The 12,947-nt window shown below is 42.4% G+C and overlaps 1 protein-coding gene across 1 annotated transcript in view; it reads right to left on the reverse strand.

The window, feature by feature from the left end:
* Positions 1–1,512: 1,512 nt before the first annotated feature.
* LOC107186538 overlaps positions 1,513–12,947 on the reverse strand; it is a 39,930-nt gene continuing 28,495 nt past the window's right edge. Inside the window, exons 2-4 of the mRNA XM_015574431.1 lie at positions 7,534–7,953; positions 4,994–5,286; positions 1,513–3,683 (exon numbers count right to left, since the gene is read on the reverse strand). Of these exons, the coding sequence (XP_015429917.1) occupies positions 1,922–3,683; positions 4,994–5,286; positions 7,534–7,953 (2,475 nt within the window). The 3' untranslated portion in view covers positions 1,513–1,921. The remainder of the gene's footprint in view (positions 3,684–4,993; positions 5,287–7,533; positions 7,954–12,947) is intronic.

The following is a 12,947-nucleotide window of genomic DNA, read 5'->3' on the forward strand; positions in this document are numbered from 1 at the left end:
ATTCTGGTAATGGCTGACACCATGCGACTAGTTACGCCAAGAAGCATATATTGGGATCCTACAAGACCATATTCGATTAATCTTGCACAGAGCGGGGTGCGAGTAATTAAAGATTAATTCCACGATATAAAGGCATCGATTTTAAACACGTCAATAAAATATCCACTAGTCGATAAAACCCATAACCGTTACGATCAATTAATTTCGAAACCACTCAACACCGTCTACCGTTTTTCCCCGATATTTTTTCGCCTCCCCTCGCGGGTACACTTCACCCGCACGGTCACCGCGCTCCTCCCTTTTTTCCATGAAACTTTTCTGGTTTTCACCGGAGGGGATCACAGAGAAAAGAGCGATACAGAGATAGATAGAGAGAGAAAGAGAGGCAACAGCCGTTTGAACATCAACAGCTGCATCGCAGCCCGCCCCAGCTAGCCGCCTCTATTTGCTCCTCTCGCATTCTTCGTGGAATAGTTTGGTCTCGCCGCGGATATACACCGACTACGCCCAGAGAAACGAAAGAGATTAAGAATATCTTTTGGGGGGCTTCGGAGGCGGTCGAACCGCCGCGAAGCGTTTCCCGCCGATGTGCCCGACGAGACGGTTCGAGCACCACTGGTGGAACGAGAAAAAATACCCGTTGTTCGACCTTTGAACCCGAGCCGCGTTCTCGACCGAGTGGAACGCTGGGAGGGTGGGCCAAAGATCGGGAACAGCTCTGGAATTATAAATTTCCTCGAGATAAGGGAAACCGAGTTTCGAAGTCTGGAAGGAGAGTTCGACAAAAAAGAGACACACAAGTGTGATGGAAAGAATGGAACTGTATGAACCACGAAAAAATAGCGACACGATCTTCACTGATTTTGGGTTCGGAACAATTTCTAGTTATGATGTAGTTCGCAGATATGCCCGTAGGGAAACGAAACCAGAAACTCGATGTAAGACATTTCGGTTCCATGGTACCCGAGGACTTCCTATGGGGAAACCAGTCTCGTAAACTTGGCTAGTGTAGGAGATACTTCGCTGCGGAGTCTACTCGCGGGAAAGGCCAAATTGGGCACCTATGGACGTAAAACAACGACCAGGTTGTGGTTTCGTCGTAAAAGGATCGAATTTTCCGAGCTTGGATGTTATGGTTCTTGGTCTTCAAGCTTCTAATTTCATTGTACGAAAATATTCTTCGTCTTCTGTTTTATCATTTACAACCTTCCAAAATGGCAACTCCTTTCCTAGAAAATTAATACCACGGGATGAAAGCGCACCTTCAATAATAATTATCGTTTTCATAGATTATCCCGCCGTCGTTCCAGATTAATTTCTGATCCACCGTCGGGGGAGTATCGCCGCAGTTTCGAGTGGGAGGGGGGAACTCTAGCCCAGGAATTATCGTGGTTGGAGATATCGTATCCACAGATAATACCTCGCAGCTTTCGTGGATCCAGGATGAAAGGTATTTGGTAATTGGCAGATCCAGGGATCGAATAGAAAACGTAGACCGATGTACGTGGAAATAGTACTCCTTTAATAATACCTGACGAAGCAAATATATATAAATTCTATGATACATCCGCGGTTTTCCAGTCGTTTAAATAAAAACTCATCTTTCGACCATTGTCGTCCGTTCAGCCATACTCCGCGCGCGAACTAGAAAAAGATACAACAAAACCGGGGCGGAAACGTTACTCCGCGTTCAATTTTCCTATCTTTATACAACGCTTAAAAATAGTCCCGCGAGAGAACCCGACGGTCCTGGTTCCTCCTCAGCAATATTCATCCACGGTAGTACGTCACCACACCGCACGCTTGGTCAGCAAGCACGAATTAGGAAATATGCAAGAACCACGAGAGAACATCCTTTCAGTTTTCGCTCTCGACACGCACGCACACACATTATATCACAGACAATCGGCATTGGGCGTCGTTACACCCTCGCCATGTTCACGGAATCTTGGTCGGGTTTGGTTGGCAGCGGCCTGTTCGCCATTTTGCACGCTGGGGTCAAGGTTTGGGGTTCAGGTAGTTCCGAGTAGAGGTGGGTTGTCGCGTCGGACGGTTCCGCGTACTCGCAGAGCAGCGAATTTGGCCTCTTGTTGTTGCCAGTCTTCGAGCCACCTAGGATACTCTCGCCGAGAGCCTTCAGGAAGCTCATCGGCCTGCCTTGGTTTCGAATCGGTTCGAATTTCGGGCTGTCCGGTGGCCTGTGGTTCTCGGTCGTCGGAGTGCTGTACGTTTGGCTCGAATGACCGTTTATCAGATGATCGTTGACGACATCCGGTGGCAGTGGTTGCGGCGCTCGTCCCGCTAGGGTAGCTAATATCGGTTGGGACAGTCTGCTGGTGCTGGGTACCGTCTCGTCACCGGGTAGCTCCGCGTAGAGATGATTCTGTTCGTTCGTTCTTTGGTCCCTGGGCTCCGTGTACTCGGTCAACGGTGGCCTGGGTTGTATACCACCTGGCAGTAGTTTCTCTAACGATGGCACTTTGGTGCCCACGCTGACGGTGGGCTTGGGCGGGCCCTTTCTTCTTTGCTTCGGTCGGATCACGTCGTACGCGTTTTCCTCCCTGTCGGACGGTTGCCTGTCATTATTATTGTTGCAGCTCTCCTCTACTTTTATCAGATCGTAGAGGTGCTCTATCATGTCTCTGGCTTGGTTATAATTATCAGGATCGTTCAGCCTTTCTCTGAGATCCCTCAGGTATTCCTCTGTTAGCTCTTCCGGTAAGGTCTGCGTGGCCTTGGTCTCGGTGTATGGATAGAGTCCCTCGGCGTCTTCTTCTTCGTCCTCTGTTGCCTCCGGCTGCGTTTCTACCTCTAGGATTCTGGTCTCGGGTTGAAGACCAGCGTACTCGTGTACGCTCAGTCTTGATATCGACCTAGCTGACGTAGCAGCTGTCATTCCGCTACTGGGTGAGAACAAGCTGGCGAGATTCATTAAGTGACCGGACGTTAACTTTGGACAAACACCGTTGCGACGCATGTAGAGGATACCCGAGGCAAGAATGACAACGAGGACTGTGAACACCGCCACCACGCAGATCACCACGATGATCCGTTTCTCTCGTTGCAACTGGTCCGAGTCGCTCATCTCTAGGTCGAAGTAACCCTTGTGCCTAGGGTACACGTGAGGGCCGACACTGGGCGGACTGACACTCGGTTCCGGCTTGGCGGACGGTTTCTCGCAGTAGATGTGGTCGCCAGGCATGCAGATCACCTTCGTAAAGTTCCTCATGGACATGTAACCCTGGGGCAAGTTGAAACACTTGTCCAGAAGTTGATCGACCACGCAGTAACTGGAATCCATCATCCACGAAACCGAGCTGTTCTTCCCGGTCACCTCGCGGATCCACTTGTCCAGGGTGCATCGGCATTTCTCTTTGAAATAATTGTTGCCCACGCGTGCGGTGTTCACGCGTTGCGAGATCGCGGCGAATTTCAGGGAGCCTGGCCTAGCTTTGTGTATGTGATTCCCCGTGAAGGAGAACTCGAAGTTTGGGGCTGAAGTCGCTTCCACCTCTGCCGTGATCGCGTCAGTGTTTAGGTCCACGAAGAGATTGTAATCGATCGCTATGTGGTTCCATTGATGCAGCACGATCGCTCCCTGCTGGAGGTTCTGGAACTCGTTGTTGTTGAAGCTAACCGTCGCTGCGGATATGTCGATGGCGCCAGTCTCCACTTCGGAGAGCCTGCAGAAGTAAAGTGTTAGTGTCTGATTGAACCGAAGGTAGTCGAAAAATGAGAACGTCGCAGGGAGTTCGATCGAAGAGGAAGATAACTGCGTGTGTATGTGTACGCTCGTTCCTGTGGTATTTAATTAGGTGTATCTCGGCGTATGATTAACCGTTTACTCTCATATCCGGGGCCTCTCGCGGTAATGTATTGTAATAAGTAGCTGTATAATACGGCGGCGGGTCTTCAATTTGTGAGCCATTAACGACTGGATGCAATACAGTTTATGATGAAGAATTTTATTGGTTAACATTGGTTCTGAAACATATTGCTGTATAGTTAGTAGTATAATACTCTGTTTTGATTGTGTTCTTCTCAATCTCCTCAATGAAAATATTATATGACTGTCCCCACAGTCAAAATAAAATGTAATTGTTATTCATTATAAGTCAAGGTATCCTAATCGAAGAAATGCAATTTAAAAAATTAAGGCAGATAAAGCTAAAAATAAGTAGGACCACATACTGGGAATAGCTCTACTATCAGACATCGGCCAGATGATCTTCTACCGACTTTAGGATTCGGTCATTGCTATGTCCGATGCCTACATTAGTAACATACATGTTCAATTCTGTCGTAATAATATACGTGTATGTGTATTTGTCCTGAATTCTTGATCAGTATAAGTCAGCCTATGTTGCGCTTTAATTATTATTCTATTTAACTAATATTACTCAAAGGTCATGTACGCGTACATGCCAAAAGTGTCCTCTTACTGCATTGTTCAAAGTAGTGATCGTGTAAAAGCAATACAATTTGAACAATTTGTACATCTATACAGGACGAGTCAGCTAACGTTGGGACCTCGAAAATCTTTGTTGTTTCTAAAAGTATGTTAAATGTCTTAAGGACAAAGTTCTATGGTTCAGTGGGGTACATATAATGCCACAAAAATGATTGTTTTCGCGACGTTTCTTTTTTTTAGAGATATCAAAGTCATTTTCAGACACCTGCAATGATAGTCGATTTATTAGGAATTCAGTGACTATAGTTAGTCAGGGTCATAGCTGTTCAGAGGCAAAAGCGACTAACTCCATTTTCTGAACTTTTTCGAATTCTAGTGCCGAAACACTTGATTGGTGCTTAACTTTGTACATTTAAAATTAATTTCTTTAATCATTTTTGTGTACTCAATCACTTTGGCGAATGATGGGCTCGTATACTAAACGACTTATCATGATAATCAACGCAAGAATGTCGACCCAGGACTGCAGTAATGAAAATTCAAACTCACTGAAGAAAAACGCAGCTAAACATGTTGTCTCACCTCGAATATTGAATGGTGAGGTTGTCGTGACCAGCCCGGAACGCTCCCCTTTCGATGCTCTGCAGCCTGACGTCGACGAATTCCAGCCTCTGGATCAGGGCTCTGTCGCTGAAAGCGCCGGTCTCGATCTCCAAAATGGACGCGTTGCTGATGGTCACGCTGTAGATCGTCATGGCGCAGAACGCGTCCTTCCGTATCACTTTGGTCCAAATGTCGTCCATTCGAACCTCTGCGATCGCAGACGGAAACACCGCTGTCGGCAGCTCTGTGATTCTCACGCTTTGGAACATAATCTGCGCAAGGGATACAATCAGAGATCGAGATTATACGCGGAAATATCTCCAGGTGGAGTTGGCGTTGCGATTGGAGTGTCGCCAACGCACGTAGACGCACCAACGAGCGGTTATCGCGAGATCGTTCCCCCGATGGATTGGCATGTGGCTACGCCAAACGGGGCAAATAAACACGAAAACGATCTAACCACGGCTTTTTATAAACGTGACTCTACGCGAATTTCGCAACGCCAGAACCAGCTGAAAACCTCGATCATCGCTTTGACTCCGTTTCCATAAATGAATTTTATCATGTTGGAGAGAGTTTATTCGTTCTGCAATTTTTAAGCGGTACCGGGTGAAAATACAGTTTTCACGAACGTAAATTTTGTAAATTGTCGAGCCGGGTACCGTGGCGCAAGTTTTTCTCTTTTTTTTTTGCTTTGAATTGGTACATTGGATAAATTGAAAATTCACGATTGTAAACGGACGCTGTGTAGGTACATCTGACACTGTAATATTCGCGTTTTGGTGGAATACGCAAATTTTTTGGGGGAAAAATCAAGTGAAATATTTGGAACTGCGAACGACGGAATTTGAATATGCGAGTGACGACGAATGGAGGAACGCGCGGATGCCACGACACTGTTTTGGGAGCTACGGAACTTTAATTAACGCTACGTATTTATTTTATGTAAATTTATACAAATATTGATTTATAGATGGAATAGAATCTTTGATTTAAACTCAAAATATGGGCTAAACAATATGGAAAAGGTGTTCTACATAAACATTGATCTAAAAATATTGTCTCCTTGAATAAAGTATCAGTATATAAAGACTGTCTACGCAAACTAGATAAACAAGTGATATCGGCACACTCGCATTCTGATTATTAAATAGTACAAAATAATAAAGGAAGTTTCATCTGTATTTAATAATTCGTATGACAAATGCCACGTTTTTATTAAAATAAGTAATTCTGAACAATTCTTTTAATAAAGAATAATAAAATACTGTTATGAAGACTGTCTAACAGAGAATGGAAGGAAGAAGAGATTATACTACTGCAGTAAATGGTTGTAAGAGGTTTTCCAAGTCGACTGTTTCTCTAACCCAAATACAGGTAAGATACGGCATCCAGCAGTTGTTCTCGCCCCACTGGATAATTTAATCCTCTACAACCCCATTTTATTTGAGAAGACATTTTCCGTAACAGAACAAACAAGTAAATACTCGACGTTAGGTATAAATTATAAATGTCTTCTTATAAGCAAGCTCCCTCTGAAATGTCCACTGAAGGACAGATTTACTGCACTTCAGTAAATGTGTAACTGAATACAAGATGAACAATCCAGATTATCCGAGTTAAGAAAAATCTGAATTGTCTCTTAGAAGAATCATTGCAGAGTAACATTATAATAATGTTGGGAAAAAGAAATCTTCCACTTGGATCTTTCGCTTTCATGGCGACTGCTTCAACCAATCCATAATATTATTCAATTCTTCTTCTCCTAATTCATGTAAGATATGCTTACATATCTTTATTACTAATCGAATATATATGTACACATACATAGTGTGGTATAATTATAAAACCACCTTAAAGTTTTCAATCCTTATATATTCTGGTTGAAATAAAAAAGAATCACTTTTTTTCTAGAGAATATAATCTCCCCTTTTCTGGAGAAACATTATTTCTCAACACAATTTCAAACATGGCATACTTGGTTCGTTTTTATTTTCATCATAATACATAAGAATTGATAATTTTAAGGTGAGTTCATAGTTATGCCACGTATGTGTATGCCTTCAGTAATAACTAGACTGCGGAAGTTTGTGCAAATTCGCAGTTTTAAATATTAATATATAATAAAAATTGAATCAAATCCTCAGCCAAATACTAAGGATACCTCCTTAGTATAAAATATTATTAAATCTTAACCCTTTACGACCTGAATTATGTTATACTTGAAAACTGTTCAAATATGTTCTTTTTTGTATTTTTTTATTTAAATATCTAAATATAGTGTTTCTGAATACTGGCACAATTCTATAGCATCTCAGAGAACTTCCAAAGAAGTAATAAATACTTATAACTCCTAGTCAGGTTCTAAGCATATTGGTTCATGGCAGTATTCAATGTTTTGTACTACAAAGTACCGTCAGGACATAACGGGTTAACGCGTTTTGAAGGTTGTCGGAAGCCATAAACGCACAAACATCCGCAGTCTGTTGATAAAGTCCGATTCCTGAATGATATCTGACCTTGGTCGCTGGTCCATGTCGGCCGTGTTGAGAAGCTTCGAGCTTGAACGCGTTGCTGGACAGCTCCAGCGTGGGCACCTCCCGAACCGCGATCCACAATAACCGCGAGAATGCGTTCGGCTTGATCCCCACGTGCCTGCACCTGGATATCGAGACGCTCAGCGTCCCCCGTGTGTTTCTGAACGCGTGACTCTCCAGGATCACGCTGTTGCACTCGGAGACCTCGAGATGCGTGTTCGGCGCGCTAAGATTCTGAAAGGCCTGCCTCTTCGCCACCAGACTATAGATCCCGGACACGTGGACCCGTTTCAGGGGCGAGCCATCCGCGAACGCGCCCGACTGGATTCTCAATTCCCTGCAGTGAGAGACCTCCACCTCCATCGCGTCCGATGGAATGGTTCCCTCCAGTAACTCCACGTCCTGTTGACAAAGAAGGGAAATAGAATTGGTTATTTGTGGGTGAGGGGATTATATTCCCTTGAATCGTTCTGGCCTGACGGAGGCGTTGATCGGTGGAAAAGGGTACTTTAATCGCTCTTAGGGTTGTTTGGAAAACGGGGGAAAAGGGATTTGATCTTGGGCCGATGATCGATTGTCGGGGATACGACAGGTAGCTCCGACCTTTTTACTGACTTGCTTCGGGAATTTATGTGGGTACCTGCGGAGGTGAGAAGCTGGACCACAATGGGAGTGAAGAATGTTGTGACTCATAGACAGCGTTTGTGGTATTGTCGGTCTTGTGGTTGGAATACATTCCTTTAGATATTAGGGTGATCTTTTGTGGTGTCATTTTTAGGTTTAATTGTTATTGTGAACTGAACTAAACGGGTTGATGATAAATAGTAAAATATTGGTAATTCGATACTTTACAAGCGGCTGTTGTGGTTTTCGTATTCTGAATTGATCAGTGTATAGGAATCAGATAAGTAAATAACCGTTTCATGTGTAATATAATGGCGTATTCTGTAGTTAATTGGAAATTTTAATTGTACGAAAGAGTTTGAATGACTTTCTTTAGGGTTTGACCTCGATACCTCCAACGTCATAAAATTTCTGTAACTGCTGGTATCTTCTTTCGAATGTACTTTTCTCTCCTTTCCCAATTCTCTAGCAACGAAAGGATCGGAGGTGGAGGAGTTTTAATAGACTCCTGAGAATAATTTTACGGAATAATTCGCGTGTTACGGCTCCGACTGCGGCCAATGATAATTACGTAGTTAAAAATCTCCATAATGAAGCGGAAGTACTTTGCCCCTGTCTCGTTTTAAAATCAACAAGTGAACGCCGATTGGGAGGGATTATTCGATCGTAATTGTGGAGGCAGTTCGGAACAGGAGGAAAGGAAAACGTGACACAGCTTGATACATCGTTGACCAGTTAATGTCCCTAACGATGGTTAATTAATTTTCCCATTGAAAATTCTACATTCGTGACCCAATTTCATTTCTGTGTATTGGAAATCCAGTTTAGCGGAATTAACGTGATTTGTATGGTGTTAACGCATCCGCTGTCGAGTCATGGGCCAATTAAAATTGAATTAAAATTAAATAGAGATTTAGCAATGTCGCGAGTGCGTTAGGAGGGTACAAATACTAAGTGATTTCAACTCTATTTCTTCAAATACAAAATATTTACAATAGACTGGCTAAAAGGTTGATAAACAAGTTATCGTTATTTACACTGTTCATCTATAACCGTATCTACAGTAAATTTGTGCCGGCGATATTCTAAACAAAATTGAACGTATCACTTATTTGGTGTTACACCGATTTATGTGACAATAATATGAAATCATTTATGCAGAATATTTAATTGCAGAACATTTAACATTTTTTTCTCTTCAAAGATAGACTTAAACTGATTTAAAGAAAAATTTCATTTGTACACCATAGAAAATACAGAACAATGAATACTTGGATCCTTATTAAATCCTAATTAATTCCAAATGACCGCTTCATTTTCTTTTCATTAAATTACTACACTATTCTATATACAAATATCCTAACTCATAATGTTTGAAAATATCAGCAGATCCGAGTTTGCGTACTAAATGATGATTGGTGGCACACACACACCGAAGGATGAATCCATAATGAAGCGGAAATCGTTTTGCGCGGTACATCTTCGTGAGAAATGAATCACGGAAACGTTAAAAACACCACGCAATTACACGGGATATCTGTATCGTGCTCCATCAAGGTTACAAGTCTCTACATATTTATTATATAAATGCGTGCGTTGCAACGGGACGCCGGCAATCGATGCCATCCCGGGATTGCCATTCGCCGGGCGCAAAAAGGGTTGCTAACGACGTCAGTGCCGTCTCTTTGCGGTTCCGCGGACTGCTCGCTTCGTACCGACCGAGATTACAGCGGGACAAAAGATCTAGTCTGAAATTCGAATGAGCCGGTAACGCAAGAAATCGAATTTCTCCCTTGGTCCTCGTTAAACAACGAAACGAGCCGATTGTTTTGCCTTTATTCCGTCGTTGCTCTGTTCTCGGGACTAGGTTGAAATTCATTACACGGTGAAATGAATATATTACCGTGCCAGTTTCCATTGATTTGCCATTTCAACAGTTTTACAAATCCTTTCGAATTTCAAGTTTTTAAGAAAAATTACGTACGAATCAGATTATCATTTTAATTGGGAAGAATTTTCTTTCTATTGCCTTTGTAGATTTAGGTAATTCATATTTTAGTATCACTAGTTATTACTTTGACATCGCTAGTTATCACTAGTTGTTGTTGTTGGTATTACTAATTATCACTAGTCATCACTAGTTACCATTAGTTACCATTAGTTGCCATTAGTTATCGAACAAAGTAGGCGTCTACTAAGAATGAGATACAGAAATGACAGGATAAATAAAATGATCATAACTACTACTAAATGGTCATAATTATTAAAGTCAAGTAAGGTTGAACAAGATACAAATTTTGAAATTTAACTCTTAACTGTTTTCGAACACGCTATATTAACACATATTGTGTTCATTTGGTATTGAAGAGGGCCAACGAAAGTGACGAACGTTGATTGAATTAATCCGCTGGTCATTAGCACGCAGACACCGAAACCAGCTTTGTGTTTTCGGTGCCATACTGATCAGGTTCACAGCACGGGATAGAAAGAGATGAAGAGAAAAATTGTTGGCCCACGATGGGTTACCTTTAAAAGTACTTCCGCTGACGTCGGCTTCCTGGCTGTTCCCCGCTATTCGTACGTTTGTCAACGAGCCAGTTTAATGAAATGTTCGAACGCCATGCCAAGCAATAATTCCGACGTTTCCTCTGTACTCTCTTTTTTTTTTTTAATGTTCGAACAAGCCATAGCCGTATACGCGGAATTGCAAAATCGAGAATTGGTTCGGTCGCGAATCATGATCACATTAAGCGTTTCCGGAAGTATTGAACTAGAAGAAAAATGCAACCGATGCAAAAATAACCCATTGAAATAAAAAGGGCAATTAACGGAATTTTTTAAATTTGCAACGTACGTTTTCACGAATTATGACTAGACTGCGGATCTTTATGCTAATATCAATATTTGAAGATTTCTTTATGGAAACTAACAACCAAAAGAAAAGGGGAGAGAGAAGAATTGTTTTACTGCTTTGAAGGTTCTATCTGGTCGTACATAAAATGAAAACCGTACTAAAATGTATTCTTCTTAATTTCTTAAATATACTGAGTATTTTACCTTTTTCCAAGCGCTGAATATTTCAGAACTTTGCTCCGAAAATTCGTATTCCCTTTCCTCGACTAAAAATAGTGGAATTTATTTAGTACATCATTATTAAAACAGCATCTTTGTCCATGCACCATTATTTATACATAACACGCATTTATTTACAAATTATTCTATATTTTGTCCTACATTATAACTAGACTATGAACGTTTATGCATGTTTAGATGCATATGTAAATGTGTAAATTACAGAGAAATACAATTTTTTTGTGGAATTTAACAAAATTCTCAAAAAACAGTTGAATCTCGGTCTAAATCTACGATTCGTGCATACATACAGTGATTCAAAAAAATCTTCATTGCAGTCTTAGATAAAAAAGTTGTAAAAAGCGATATATCCAATTTTGTTCGCGATTCCGACCAATTCTAACTTTTTCCAAATTTTTCTTACACATCATTTAGTAAACTAATCTTTGTAACTTAACAAAAAAAACTCAAGTCACCTGGTCCAATTTTAAAAAAGTTGTTCTGTTTTAAAGCGTCTGAGAAGACTTTTTGACTAACTGTAAATCGTCAACGGCGTGAATTTGCATAAACATTATTTCAACGATCATTTCTAAATAGAATCTCGGAACGATTATTTCAACCACATCGGTATTACACATCCTTCGTGCTAAAAACGCCAAAACACCATCCGAGTCGAAAGCCTTCGCCAGATGACGCCGTGATTTACAAACGCGCCAGCGCGGGACCAATTATTTAATTATTCCTCGCGCACACTTTCCGTGGAAAAAGATCGTATTTCTTTCCGCGGGCTCTGCGGACCCAGCATTACAATGAATCAGGGTCCCCCCACCCCGTTGGTCGTCGTTAGAACCGCTTAGCCGCGTCCCAAATGGATGTTGTGATATCTTACCTACCAGAAATACCCCTCAGATAACGAATTTAGCTCTCGAAAAACGACAGCAGAGGGGAGAGAAAAGAAGTCCAAGGTAAAGGGGCAGTCTTTCCACCGAGAACCAAAGCGAGAGAGAAACTGAACCGAGAATAGCGTGCGACGAGAAGGATAAACAAATTGTCGAGGATTCCTCCGAAAAAGAGGAAGTTCCACGATAAAAATAGTAGAAAGGCCCAGTCGAAGAACCCTATAAAACTTCACCTATACATTCTCTCGAGAACACTCTCAACGGATGGAACGATCGATCGAGTTCCCTTCCCACGGATTTTCGATCATCCACCCATGTAATGCACGCCGTCGAATGGTTTCGAAGCCGACACTTTTCCGCGTCATTTCTCCCTCGCGGTTTGTAGGTCCGCGAGAAACTTCACTCCCTGGTTTCACCGTGGAAAAGGCTCGAGATACGAGGGTATTAAGGGATTAGAGGCATCTTCTCGTTGGACTTACGTCGAGGATCGACGCCTCGACTTTGTCGCTCGACGAAGACTGACGAGGACTCCTCGAAACCGGCTTCACGCATCTCCTGGTTGGCACAATGAACCCTCGTAAAGGTGGAGCTCCCTTTTGTGCATCGTGGACCGCCTACACGTCGTCCAGGACACTCACCTGTCTGTGTCTGTCACTGGAAAAATAGGGTTCTAGATTGCGCCTCTGATTCGTCGAGGTTTTTTTTTTATATTCGGAGGGTTGGATACCTACCCCGCGTTATCGTTCCCATCGCGAGGCTACTTTTCCGTGAATGAAACGTGTAACCACCGGACATGCCACG

Source organism: Dufourea novaeangliae, unplaced genomic scaffold (genome assembly GCF_001272555.1).
Source record: "Dufourea novaeangliae isolate 0120121106 unplaced genomic scaffold, ASM127255v1 scaffold65, whole genome shotgun sequence".
Classification (NCBI taxonomy): domain Eukaryota; kingdom Metazoa; phylum Arthropoda; class Insecta; order Hymenoptera; family Halictidae; genus Dufourea; species Dufourea novaeangliae.